A 15044-nucleotide genomic window follows, 5' to 3' on the forward strand; every position below is an offset into this window, starting at 1 on the left:
TAGGAGCTTTATTTCTTCTAAGAACAGCTTGGTCTATAGGGAGATTTCACTGCCCGTATATTGGAGGAGCAGCAGCTGCAGTAGAACAGCTGGGCAGAGCGAGCATCCCATCTTGGAGCAGAGCTCTGGATGGTAGCAATGGCGCTCAGGCAACAGCATCCTTGGGGAGGCAGAAGCAAATTTGCTTTGCTAGAGCTGCCCAACAGCTGAAGCACTGACTGCAAAGGGCAGACCTGTCAGACCTGTGTGGTGGCAGCTGCAGCCTGGGCCACCACTGCCCCACTGGGGCCAGAGAGCAGGAGTGAACATGAGCAAATGGATCCTGCTGCCCAACAACATCCCAGCTATGCTGAGAATGGAGTAGAAGCCCCAGCTCCTCCTGGTGTTTCTACAATCAAATAAAATGCATAAATACTGCCTGGAACTTGGACTTGAATCCAGGCTTTTCCTTTGTCCTGGTGTAAACAATGCCACTTATCACTCACTCATGGTCAACATTCCCATCAAAAAGATCCTCAATATTATGTTTCAGTCACGCACTAGATGGGAATATCCAAGCAGCTCAGCCTAAGGAAAAACTAAAAACACCCAAAAGCATGCTCTAAAAAACCAAGGTATCCCATGCAGGAGAGGGACAAGAGCTCTCATGCAGCTTTTAATGCACGTGTTTGAAGAAATCAAGTATGATCCCAGTATCCGTGTTGAGCCCAGCAACTTAAAAGCAGGATGTGCCCTGGCTCCTGAATGGCAGTGGGACTTACCTCGTTTCTCCTCAAGGTTATTGTACTTTTTCAGCTTGTGCTGGATCCATGGCTAAGATCCATAGGGAATTTTGTATCTCAAAATAGATAAAGCTATTGATTCCAGGCCAGTTTGGGAGTTAAGTGATGCCAAGGTGCACACAGTTGAAACCCAATTTCATACCTCAGAGTATGGCCCTGATTTTCTGTACATTAATATTGCTCCAATCTATGAACCAGCTTTAAACACTGAGTTAATGAAATTCATGCTTGTTTTGTGAGCTGATTCCTAAAAATCACCTTTGGCTTTGTTACTTACCAGTAGTTCTTTTTCAGGCAAGGGAACAAATCTCCCTCTTCCACTTCTAAAAGAGAACTGCTGTATTAACACAGGAGCACACACGTTTGGGAAGTGTTTGCTCCGAGAGGATATAGCTCCAGATGGATATTGCACAGCCCACAGGTGGCTTGTGCTGGGACAACCCAAACTCACTGAGAGGAAACATGGTTGTTGTGAGGTAGACTTTGGTAGAAAATTCTTAACGAATATGAGAAATTCTTAATGCATACTCTATGGTAGAAAACGAGAGATGACAATTCATATTGCAGCAGGTCCTGCAACTTGCTGTACTGAGGAATTATTGACAAAAGCACAATTCATCCTATACTAAAAGTCCTGCATCAAAAGAGCAGAGTGAAGTGCTTGAGACAGTTGGAAGACATAGGGAGGAATTTTGCATGGTTTTCAGAAAAAAGCAATTTTCAAGAGTCTTGCTAAATTAGGCAATGAACTCATCAGAGAGAAACACGGGACTGAGAGGTGACACCAGATTTTGGAGTTACTGATAACACACCTCACTTCTGCCCACTGACCTTCCACATTTCCACTGTCCAGCCCAGTGAGTTTGCCAGTTGCTTCAGGCAGAGACCATACCCCGTCTGCACTGGGGCCACTTCAGTGGTTCTTCCATCACAATTTTTAAAAATCTATTTGCAATGCTTTTCAGCAATTAAAGTAAAAATATTGGTAATGTGATCTGAGAGATCTCAGACTGGAGAAAACTGGTAAAACCAAGCTGGCATTTATTACTGTGTTTTGTACCTCCAAGTGGATTTTCAGCTCTTGGGGCTACTGATGCCACCGAGAGATGTTTTGAGATGTCAGACATGTCCTGACTTAGCTCAGCCCATAACTTCTGCCTTCAGCCACATATTTGCAATCACAACATACTTAAGACAGGTTTCTGAGAAATGCCTTTTATTGTATGACAGCAGTTGTCACGTGAACGTCCACAATGAAATCATTTAATAGCAATGCCAAAATCAAATTATTACAACAAATGCAAGAACCAAACCAAAACAAAACCAGAGTTAAAATGATGAAAAAGCAGCACGCTGTTACACAGTGTAAAACATACACATAAAGCCACATCTTCTGCAAAACTGTCATGCTCATCACCATCACAAGAAAGAAGTAATTTCAATTCTTTCTTCCCCCCTCAAAAAAAAAAAAAAAAAAAAAAAAGGCAAAATTTTGAAGTGAGATATTTCAAAAGGTCAGTTTAACAAAAAAAAAAAAAAAGGAAAAAAAAGAAAAAAAAAAGAAAGAAAAGCAGCATTTCTGCTGATTCTTTTTGCAATCTTACTCCACACATGTATTGGGAAGGCTGAAAGAAACCATCAACATTACTTAAGCAACCAGCATTACTGAGGCTGGTCAGAAAGTTCTCCCTCTTCCAACAGGCAGTACAAAGATAATGCCCATCTGGCAAATGGTGCAGTTTACTAAAGAGAATTTTTAACCTTAAAACAAGCAAGCAAGTAAAATATGAAATAGCCTATCCTGACAATCTGTGGCTTTGGAAATGACAACATGCTTTGTAGGCTCACAGTGGTCTTTGGAGAAGGGGTGGAGCAAAGACATACCAAAACAAATGCATGAAAAACAATTCTCAAGATCAGAAGTAGAGGTTGTTCCTAAATTTTTACTCCTAAGAAACAAACAGTTTGGTAACTGATGATTTTCAGAATCACTGTATAAAATTATGTTTATTAGAAATAAGACTCTGGAATACTTTAAGGCACCTCATGGCGAAGAAATATTTTAAAGGCTTGAACAACTCAGGAGACTGAGTTCTTTTTCCAAGATCCCCAGCAAGGTATGCACTTAGAGTAACCTGCTCTGCTACTTCCAAATAAAGCACACTTTTCAAAATGAAGTTTAAAATTATTTAATCTTTTCTTTATAAGGAAACATAAAGCACCTTGTTGTAATGATAATGTATTCATTTAACAGACCAAGACTTCCACCACATGAAGGCCATTTTCTTCCCCTGATTTGAGTTCTGCCATTCAGGTACACTGCACCTTTTTTACCCAAGTAAAATGAAATGGGTCAGTCAGACTTAATCAACATCTGAACAAAACAGCTATCAACAATACCAGTAAAACCAGTTTCCTGAATAAAATATTTTTCTTGCTTTAAACCAAAAAGATGAAATAATGCCAATAACAGACGTTAATGACTTGCTATCAGTTCTTCTATTCAGCAATTTATGGGTTTCAAGTGTGATTTTGTAAAAAATTTGTTTAGTCTAATATTGATATTTGATACCTACAGCAAGTAGTGTCCTGCCAAAACACGTGAAGAAGCAGAATCAGCATTTTCAGAGATACCAAACATTTTTGTGCACATTCAAAAAGCTACAGGATCAAATTAATTCTAGCTTATAGACTGATAGCTAGATCAGCCAGGGTGTCATACAAATGAGTCTGCAGCAGCCAGTGTTTTGGAGTTCTGCTCTGAAATTCAACTTACCATAGATTCATTTTGGAGCTGAAATGAACTAAAACTGTAATTATACCATTGGTTTATTCCTGCAGATCTCCTTGGGTCTGATAAAAAAATATAAACTCGAGGTATGTATGTCCAGGAGAACTTACTATTCTATTACAGTATTTAAAAGTCTCTGTATTATATATCACATTTCTTCTTCTATAAGAATTGTTTAAAAACAAGTAAGAATTCCATATTCTAGAACACAGACTCTGAATATATTCACACTGCTCAAAAAAAGAAGATAAACAAAGGAGCTCAAACTCCCAACTCAATGAAGTGCACTGCCTTACTGGTCAGCCCACTGTAGCTGTGTTTTGCACCACTCCAACCAGGTTTTTCCACGGCAAAGCTTGAGCAGAATTTGGACATAGATCCATGGATCCTTGTCAAAAAGGCAGTTGTGGACAAGGCCATGAGGTTGAACTTTCTTAATGCTACACAGTCCCCCAGAATTATCTAACATAACTTTACACATTTAAACTCTGCAATGCAACCACTACTCTCACTCAGCTGCAGAATGGCCCTATCCTTATTTCAGACAATTTTAGTGAAAAAGAAAACAGCCACAGAACACACAGGATGATAACTGTGTGCTAGGACACTGTGTAAGTGGATGGACAGCAGCCTGGAGAAGGGCCAAGCAACACAGAAAGTGGACGTGGCTGGTGTGTTCTCAGAAGGATCTGCCATAAACACTGTACACATAAGCACATCTGTGCCATGTGGCTTGGTGACTGGTAGCTGCCCCTGGCTGGCTGGTATTTTATCATCAGATGTAGCACAAGCCTCCTGCTGCACATCACTGTGTGAAGTCCACTGATCTCAGTGGAACTTGATACGGTGTAAGGTGCTACACAGTGCAGTGTTAGGACTTGACAAAAAATGGTTAGGGGCAAAAGCATTCATTTTGCAACTCCCCCCTAATGATTTTTAAGCATGTTAAGAGAATCTTACCAGCACACAGAGATGCCCGATGTTTGCTCCACAAGCTCCAAAAGTCCCTGTCCCTCAGAAAGCTGGCTGGTGGCACTGCAGACACAATCCCCTATCTCCTGGGATCTCACAGCAGGACAGCAAGCCCCAGTGCAGGGAGAATGCTGTAACAGGGGAAAAAGGATTCTGCCTCTCACCATCGGGCTTGCTCTGAGCAGGAAAATGTCCAAGATGACTGGCTGTGCTGAGGCACAGACTTTGGCCTCAATTCACTTCTCAGTAAGAAATAACTTTGTATCTGAGTAAATTGAATTCTGGTACAACTGCTTGAAATGAGAAACATTTGTGTTTGCCTTACTTTTAGACCACTGAATGAACAATGGGTAAATAACACTTGTTTGGCATTACAAAGGTAATAGCAAGCATCTTCAGTATTTTTAAAAAAGCACAATATTTTCCATGTCCTGAAGAAATCTGTTGCCTTTTAGTTTCTCCTGTGCCCTTTAAACAGCAAGATGAATAGATGTATTTTCTACCGGACCTCAAAGAATAGCTCACCAAATTTGAAAAAAATCTGAAGCAGCACAGCACTTGCTTGGTTTATTTTTTTAACATGGGAATAGTGCCTTTGTGTTAAAGTGCTTTGCTGAATCAGGACGTAACTTATGAATATTGAACCCCTCTCTCATTGCATTCCTCTCTATCAGCAACAGCCACTCCAAAGTACAAGCTGTATTTTCCTACTTATTCTGGCAGGATGGTACGTACCTTCATACAGCTGAAGTTCAACAGAACCCCTGATGCAACGCTAAAGTTACATATTTTTAACATATATCTAATGAATTTGTTGTGTACCCTGCAGTTATAGCTTTGGCTTGAAGGCACAAATATTAAGGCACAATAAATGCAAATAATGTATACATCTCAATGTGTTGTGTTGAAGATAACTTTGTACTACGCAGTATTTAGGTATAATGACATGTCATTCAAACATTTCCTCAAGTTATTTTAATGCCTTTTTTCTTTGATAACCTGGGTTAAAAAGGAATGTATGTTAAATTATTTAAATATTTCTTCAGTGCAAATGTGGTAATTTTCTTCTGAAGTACAGAAGATTGAGATTGATTTTTCAGCATTTGGATTTTAGCAAAATAAAATTAATATTTACATTCATCTTGAAGAGCATTATTTGAACTGTTTATATTAAAAAAAAAAGTATATAGTACTTTTTTATCAAAAAGAAAAACTGGTTTTGGCTTCTTCAAGTTTTTTTTCCTACCAGCCTGCATAGATATTTGTGACAGGTAGAAAGACAGTTGCTCTAGACAAGTAAGTTGCACACTACCAAATCTGCTGTTCAGACAGAGCTGTCATGCTAAAGTGACACTGAAAAAAATTTGGTTTTGCTTGCTCACAAAATATTTCTAAAAGAAAAAAGGACACATTCCAATTATTTTACTAAGCTCCAAATATGCACACTAGACCTGTTAGGTGTCCTGCACCTGTTTAAATAAAAGAGATCTCTACCACATAACTTTCAAATAAAAACTGGATCTGCCTAATTTCCTTAGCAATACAAGCATAATTAGTTGGAAAGAAAAAACATATTGCACTGAAATGAAAGAAACAGGGACAATATACATTTTCTTCTCAGTATTAAATAGGAAGGATGTCCAGTGCAAAGAATTGCCCTCCTCCCTTTCCTCTCCCATTGACACTTGCAAACACTGCTGCTGAGTTTAGATGATCTCAGGTTTACATTCTATAGAGAACAGATAAGGCAATGAGGAATCACAGTGCTGTTTCAGTTATGCATAATCCTGAGGAAGGATCCATGGAGGAGTCTGTGGCAAGCTGACCATTCTGAACAACTTCTGGGTAATTCTTACTGAAGTATACCTAGGAAAAAATATTACATTCTATAAGTAATTATGTACCAAAGTCCATTTAGATTCAAACCATATTTCTGTAGATAAACATAGTAGAGATAAATACATATCCTTAAGGAATCACAACAGGAACTTCATGTTAGTGGTATTCAGTTAATGCACGTCACTGAAAAATTAGAAAAATTACTATATGAACTTACATTAAAACAAAATGTGTGAAAAATCCCACACAACCTGTCGATCCCTCAAATTTTGTTAATTCAGATGAGCAGATATGTTCTATCGCTTTACATTAAACTGATAAGTAAAATAATTTTACTAGCTCAAAACATGGAGATAAATTAAAAACAGGATGACAAAGAAGCTGTGAAATCTTGCGTCTGCACAAGGGTTTCTCATTTTCACACATAAAATGAACACAATGGATTTGGATGTTAAAATCAGGTTGTAATCCCTATATTTTACAAACTGTGATTGACAACCATTGAAACTTCGAAGTATATGTATGAAATATCCCAGCCTTTAATTTGTGCTGCAGAGCAGTTATAGGGCCTATAGAAATGTGATCTCTGGATAGTGAACCACAATAATGAAAGAAGAAGCAAAAGCTTTAACAATGACTCAACCAAGCAACTTCTCTAAAACGTAAGATGATACCAAATAATAGGACAGTTCTTTGCCAAGCCTTTGAGTTCCTGAATTCTACCAATTTCTAGCTCAACTAGAAGAGATACAGGTTTCCTGATAAATGTATAATCAGAACATAAAGGAAATGAAATGCTGTCAAGTTTCACTGTTCCACAATCATCAGTTTTTAGCAGCTGTATCATATCTCTGTTCCTTGACAGATGCGCATAACAAAATGAAATAATGTCAAGACTTGTGTGCTCTTATCTAAAAATGTGTTGGGTGAAAAAGGACTTCAAATGCAATTTTTTTTTTCAAAGAAGAATGTGAAAAGTTTTGTTTGAGTCTTTAAAACAGAAAATACACTATCTTTCTGAAGCTGACATGTGTCACGAGTTACATCTCATAGTCAGACTGCTTTGAGTACAGCTTATGAAACATTTCTGCAATTTATATTTAAGAGTCTTGTCAACAAAGTTCAATTTGTTTGATAATAATGTCCTTTTCACATACATGAATACACATGTAAGACACATAGGATAAAAAAGAAATAGTTATTCTACAAAAATGTTCCTGTAAGTACCGCTGTCATCTTTTGTGAATTCACTAATGCAAGGTATATGCATTTTTACAAGTTTCAAACAATATTAAAGTCTTATTTGAATCAACAGAAGAATTGGGAGTCCTGTTAAGAGGCATTCCTCAGCAACCAGTCACAATCGGATGCAACAGAAGGAAGTTAATGACACTGATGACTGCACACAGGCTGCAGACGGCAGCCTCAGTATTCCCATCCCGTTCCTGGTTTAAAACAAAAAACTTTGGCATACTTTTAATGCAGCTTTTGAATGTGATTTTTTTTTAATGGAAAGCTAATAGAAAACCTTGGCACATTACTAGAGATGTAATGAAATGGCAGCTGCTTTTCAACTGTCTCATTGCAATTCTTCCCCTGAGCCCAATCCCTCAAGATATTAAATGCCCAAGTCTTTATACAAGTTTCTTCCACTGCCAACAGAGCTGCAACCTTTTTAAAAGTAATCACTGAGGTGAGATAACACCTAGTATTTTAATATTTACACATCTGTCATAGCTTTAAAGTAGAATAAAACAACCTTTATTTTTCCCTCAACGTACTCAAACCTGACTGACAGAAACCCATCCCTATCCTGATGCCACCAAAGCCTGCAGAAAAGCCTCTCTCAACACGGCCAAGAGCAGGGAGAACACACCAACTTCTGCTTATCTGAATAACTGAGCACTTTTATTCTTTTTTCACCGCTTGATGATTTCTTTCTTTCCCACAGGATTTTCTGCTAAAAGCTTCTTCTGAACTGAGCAAAGATAAAAACTGTCTCACAATGTCAAGCATAACTCAGTTGCCACCAGGCTCATGGGCTGTTCAATGCATACTGAGCAGTATCCAATTTGAGTTGTGCCGGTGTTGTTGTCTTTGACATTTGCACAAAAAATGGGGATACTGAGTGGCCAAGTGAGCCATACAATAGCAACTGGATCCATTTGGAAGCCTGAGCTAAGGTTCCAACAATAGCTCAGTCTTGCAATGCTTTGTTAAGAGGCCCATGAGATGTTTTTAAAATTATGTTTCTTAAATATGCCCAAGTTAGGCTTCCCAATTTAAGCTGTGTCGTACCTCAGTACCTCTTAATTTGCACCTAAAGGATATATGCAGAATCAATACTTTTCCAGAAAATGCATTTAAAGTTTCAGCTTACTGAAAGAAGATTTTGGTGCAAGCTTGTGTTGTACAAGTTTAAACTGAAACAAATAATGATTCAGGTCCAAAATACGATATATCAAATAACCATTGCCAAAGCATAGCCACAGTCCAAACCATTTTACTTAGCAACCCACTGCAATTCTTTTTCAAAAGTATCTATGTATGTCATATTACCATTTCTTTTTATGTGCAGCACGCTGTTTTCCAAAAACAGAAAGAAAGCTGTTCTTCATAAAAACAGTTCTTAGTAACCACAGCAGGAATGTGGGAAACCAACAGCAATACATGCAGCAGACACAGTAGTGTAAAAAGAAAAGCCATTGGAATCAGCTCTTCTGACTAAGCGACTTCTCTGAAAGTATGCATGAAGCACAAGGGACAGCAATAACAAAACCCATGAATTTTCCAAGTCCTTCAAACAGAAGGAACTGTAACTCTGCTTCTGGGTAGCTGCTGACTGGAGATACAGTCTCTTGATTCCCATATTTTTGGTCCGAGTGTGGATAAGCACCATGCTTTGCATTCTTGGCAGATGCTAAAGCTTGTATCTGCCTTCTAGCCTGGGAGTTAGCAAACTTTTTCATCAAACCACATTTCAGCAGAGACTGGTTCCTGGATCTCTTCCCTTCCTGTACAAAATCACATAACATTGATGTGGTAACTGCAGATGACTATACAGGCAAGTAACATCAGGCAATTAATTTTATACATTTTGAATCATCTTTGAATGCAATTGTGCAATTGGAGAGGGCTCTGGGGAAGGAAGGAATGACAGCATGACACAGCTAAATTTCTACAGATGACAGCTGGACAGCCTCACCTCTTGCCTTTCCAAGGAGCAAGCCTTAGGAAGCTGGCCTTCACTTTACAGGCAAACAATGGTCACATGAATTTGAAGCTACCCTTTTACATATCATTTATATAACCTCCAGATTGTCATGCACATACCACAGAAAACATGGCTAACCCACTCCCTTCTAATAAGAAAATAAATGAAGCTACACTGTGGCAATGGAAGAGGACAGCAGAACTTGTAACACAGCTTAGTTCAAGACAAAACTGTTTCCTCAGTTCTGCAATTTGTGCCACACAAGAATTTACAGTGTATGCTCTTAGCTACAGTGCTTTACTTGAAAAACTCTTTAAAAACCAAAATCTGAGAATATGAACAGACACAGAAATCTCTTCCCTAATCTTCAAGAAGTCCAGTAAAATAGCATCCAGCCATGAGCACACAGTCTCCATGACAGCACAACTTTTCTTTTTTTCCCAACTTGTTGGAAATGCATATATTTTTTTACTGGAAAATAGTCAAACACCTGGCATTTTGTTTCCTGTCTTTGTGTGATGTTCCCTGCGTATTGGTTTTTTGTTTCCTTGAGTAAGAGTTTAGACTTTGTGTTCCTCTAGCTCTGCTTCACACATCCAGCAACTTGAGGAAAAGAAAGCATAAAAGCTAAAGAGCTTTGCCTCTTGCCTGTAAAAGGCTCTCCTAGGTTGTCACCTGCTTCATACCAGTGCCTTACTTGCATGCTGAAAGCACAGTTACATGGGTTCCAAGCAAGCTGCTGCCACACTGAGCACTGCCAGTCTCAGCTGAAGCAATGCTGAAACTTTGTTGACACTGAGAAAATTAAAATCTTGCTCTGGACGTCCTGTGTGGTAAATTATCAAGAAAAAAGAAAGCAAGCCAAAGCTAGTCAAAGAGATCCTAAATCACAGGTCATTCTTTTTTATCTTCTTATCTCTCCTTCAGCTTTCCATCTGAGAAGTGGAGATGATATAGCCTCACCTCACAGGCATATTATGAAAATTAATCTATTGATGTCTCTTAAACACTTTGATTGCCAGAGGAATGCCCACAATTACATTAACAATTCTGTACTCCGAGTAGAATTTGAAAAGTTTAAAGTCAAGCACAGAGCCTTGCAGGGAACAAGGAGGTGACAAAACATTCAACAGCGGTTTCTTAGCTGAGCCCTGCTCATCTTTGGTGCAGAACAGAGAGCCAGGGTGTAAGAACAAAGTAAGGGAATGCACAACAGAAGAAATGTGATCAAACCCTCAGGGACCACAGCATGGTCACAGGCACTGAGCCTCAACTAAAATCTGATGGACCCTTTAAAAAATATAGACATAACATATAAATGTTTGATCCTGAAGTCCTAACATATTGCTTATAGCAAGTTAAGATCAATGCCCAGCACAAGTGAGTATGTCCTATATTATTTACACTTACTGTTTTGTGTACACACAAAAGGATGCAAGAAATCCAGTCTTTCAACTTGGGGTATATAAATACATTACCATTTGGAAGTCTGTGTATATCCCACTGAAAATTATGGCTTTGCCTTGCAAAACTGACAGATCCTTTAGTGAAAGGCTCCTGCAACATTGAATATGCTAACTTGAGATAAATAAACTGCAGAGACAAACTTAATTATCCCTTCTTCTAAAATTACCCGTTTTGCTGTTTCAATCAGAGAAGCCGCCTCAGTCTTGCCCACTTGTTGCACCATTTTGTAAAACAAGCTGTCTTGTTCTTGCAGCAAAATGTAAGGCTCACCATATTCTTTCAGTCTTCCTGCATCTAAAACCTGTTAAAACAGCAGAAACCAATGTATTAACATAAGAAAATTAAAAATTAAATGTTAGAGACTAGAAACCAAAGTAGGCAACCACAGGCAAGGGGAAAATGTATACATTTTTAGCGCTAAGATGAATTTTGTACCCTGAAAATGAATTCTATCCTCTTCAAACTAGTATAGCACTTTCTCAGTTTACAGACCTGTTGTACAATTTTAGAGTGCCCTACAGCCATTCCACCTATAGGAATCCAACATGAAGTTATGCAGAATATGGAAATACAATGTTTGTGCAGCCAACAAAGCAGATTATAAGATGCATTGTGTAAGAAGGAAACAAAGAGGTCCAAAATGGGCTCTGAAGTAAACAGCTGTGGGTAAAAACCACGCAATAACCACCAAGACGGTTAAGGGAGAATAAGTAGGTATTTTGAATTAGAGGTGAAGGTGTAATTAAAGAAAATGAGGGTGTTGCTGAAAAGATAAACAATTTCTTGCATCAGTTTTTGCCAACTATGTATTAGAAAGATATTTAAACCTGACCCTATTCTTTCCACATAAAGAAAAGGTCAGATACCAGCATGGACACAGATACCTAAAAAGAGAGGAAGGGAGAAAGAAAGAACAACAGAGAAATTAAATGAGTATTAAGTCAATAATCCACAGACAACATACACAGTCAAAAATATAGGGAAAAAATAAGAATAAGATGATTGAACCTCTAAGAAACTGTTCTCAGACTAATGACATCATTTAAGGACTGCAAGGCAGCAAACATTGAACTTACATTTTTAAAAGCCTTTACAGGATTAACTAAAGGAAATTTTAGACTAGCGTATATATTTTGATATAAGACACCAAATTAATGGAAACAGTCATTAAAACAAAAGAAGACACAGAGATCACTGGTAGAATTAATTCTCCATAGTTTTAGCAATCACAAATCTGATACAATTTTTAATGCACAAGAAGAAAACTAAAGGAAAAATGGTTTATATGGAGTTCCAGAAAGATATCTGGTGTAACTATATAACCATGCTACAAAGAACAAAGCTTTTCAAAAACCTGAACAGAAAACAAGAGATTTGAATTAAACAGTGCAGCTTTCTTTGAAGAAAGCTGAACAGGTAAGAACTGGTGGGAACCATATTGTTCTGGCATAGGTGGTAGCTACTTATGTTAATCATCAGAAAAAGGAGGTGTCAGAGAAATGACAAACCTGCGAATGACAAAAAAATGTGCAGGTAAGAATAGACCAGAGGTTCAGACATACCTAACTAACCTAAGAGAATGAGAAACACAACAGCAGGGAAAAGCCAATATTGACAAATGCAATTCACTCAAACACTTAACTGGCTTATAAATTAATGGTATTGACTCAAGAAAGATTTGGGTTTTAGTCTACAAGTCCAGTATACTTTACACCGTGAGTAGGAGTAATGGAGTTTAAAAAAAAAAGGAAAAGAATTTATGTGAGAAAGCAATTCAGAAAATATTTTTGCTCTTATATAAATAAAAAACCTGAATGCACAGGCGTGCTATTGACAAAGATATTGCCACAACAAAAGGACTTCAAGGACTTATAACTCAAGCCATAATTGTGGTGTACATACTTGTGAGAAAAAAAGATCTAAAAAAATGGAGCTGTTGATTTCAGGGAAGAAATGAATAAAAGGTATTGTGAGGACAACTTCCAAAGTAATAAAAATAGCGTGCAAACTTCTGTTTGAAAGAAGAATCTCCAACAAGCTTGGAGATGAATTGAGAGTCCTGTGAGGAAACTTTCAAACGTGTCCTTTGGCTGTGCAGCTCCATAAAACCAAACATCCTGACACCCAAGGGCCTGGCAGATCTCCAAGCAGCCTGGACCCCAGTAAATGACAAAGTCGACAGGGAAGGGGCACAGGTGAGCTGACCCCTTTGCCTGCACTGCTCTGAAAATACCACACTGCCAAGATCACTATAGACTTTTTTGATGCCAGAGACCCAGCACCAGGGAAAAGGGACCCACTCCTTCCCTTCTGGTTCAATTAAGTACATGGCATTTGAATGGAAAATAACTCAGACAACAAACAGCAGCATAATTACATCTAGTTTTATGAACTGTATGCACAGAAACCTACAAGAAGATATTTGCTACTTTCAAAAGCTTTTAACTTAGAGAACCCAGCCTATATTCTGAACTTCCCTTGCAAGCGATTTCTAGTATGGTTTGGAATTGCAGCTGAAGAAAGTGCTCATAGAAAAATCTTAAATATTAGTAGTATTGCACAGCAGAACATGCAGTCATTTAATAGATGCAGTATTTCACCTACTAATATTTCACCTGCTAATACTATTTCACCTACTAATATTTGCACACATGCTGACTTTTCAGTATACTTAGTCCTATCCTATTTACTCTGAATAGCTTTACTTTTTACTTATCCTTTTTACTCTGACTAATTATAAATATAATTTTTATCACAATATCTTTTAAGCTGCTGTGTGTCACAGTTAAGGACAGCTTCCTTAAAAATGCAATAAAAATTCATATACAATTCGACATTTAAATCAGGTTGCCACAGCATAGAGCATCTCTGTCGCTTTTAAATAAAGCTTTTCTCAGCATAGCACTAGATTATGCAAGCACTCCTTAAGGAAACAAAAAGCATCTTCATTAATGTCTCTTATAGTAAAGAACTGCAATAGACAAGTAGAGGATTAATAAAAATAATATTACTGCAGTATTGCAATTTTAATATTCATTTTGCAAATATCTGAAACAACCACAAACACAGACAATCATTCCCCTCCAGAGAACCTGGGGAAAGGGAAAGAATTATTCTTCCTTGGCAAGTTTTAAACAGTCAAGTCTAGAAGATGAACAGATAGAATGAACAATTTCTGTCCAGAGAAACTCCATCCATATTTTAAACAAATTATATTAACCTATTCATAGCCTTTCTTTGGAAATAAACCCCAAACTTGTGTTATAAAGATAGACAGAACAGCCATAGAAAAACAAGCTGTGTTACTTAAAAAAAAAAAAAATCTGAAATGATAAATGAAGAATGAAACTGAACAGACAATATCATTCCTACAAGTCAAGAACACTATAAGCCCTGTTCACCAAGGAAAACCACTTTCTACTAACTGCTGTCAACCATGAGACAATGGAGAAAATTTAAGCTGGTCTACTTGGTAGTTACACATTTATATATTTATATATTTATTAAAAAGCACTTAGACAAAGAGATAGGTACGCTTCTTTGAAGAAATGTGTGCTGATAAGATTTACATAAATAAATAGGTACTTTGGCTAAGGCTTTGCATACTCTTACTCACTGACTCCAAGCCAAATTAAAATCATTAGGACTTCAAAAAGCCAGCCAATCATTCAGGAAAGGTGGAATCTGGTGTTTACCAGCCACATATTTTCTGATCAACTTGCAATGCTTATCACTGCACAATACAAGAGAATCGAACCCAGATGCATCCCAAGGCAGTTGTACCAGTGGAACTTGATACAGGAGAGCCAGAGAAGTTGTAGCTGGTGAAATCAGATCGGCAGGGAGATTGTGGAGGACACACACAGGAGCACTTGACTCTGAATCAGACTTGAATTTCATCACAGACTGCAGTGCAGATATTGAGAGAGGGGCTTCGTGCAAATTACTCAACTTTTCAGCTCCTTGCTCTGACTCTTTG

The 15044-nt window shown here is 37.9% G+C and overlaps 1 protein-coding gene across 1 annotated transcript in view; it reads right to left on the reverse strand.

The window, feature by feature from the left end:
* Positions 1-2955: 2955 nt before the first annotated feature.
* The window catches only part of ABCC4 (ATP binding cassette subfamily C member 4 (PEL blood group)), a 139707-nt gene continuing 127618 nt past the window's right edge, over positions 2956-15044 (reverse strand). The window contains exons 30-31 of the mRNA XM_021530313.2: positions 11232-11366; positions 2956-6411 (exon numbers count right to left, since the gene is read on the reverse strand). Coding sequence (XP_021385988.2) covers positions 6304-6411; positions 11232-11366 — 243 coding nt within the window. The 3' untranslated portion in view covers positions 2956-6303. The remainder of the gene's footprint in view (positions 6412-11231; positions 11367-15044) is intronic.

The sequence above is a fragment of the Lonchura striata genome, chromosome 2, assembly GCF_046129695.1.
Source record: "Lonchura striata isolate bLonStr1 chromosome 2, bLonStr1.mat, whole genome shotgun sequence".
Classification (NCBI taxonomy): domain Eukaryota; kingdom Metazoa; phylum Chordata; class Aves; order Passeriformes; family Estrildidae; genus Lonchura; species Lonchura striata.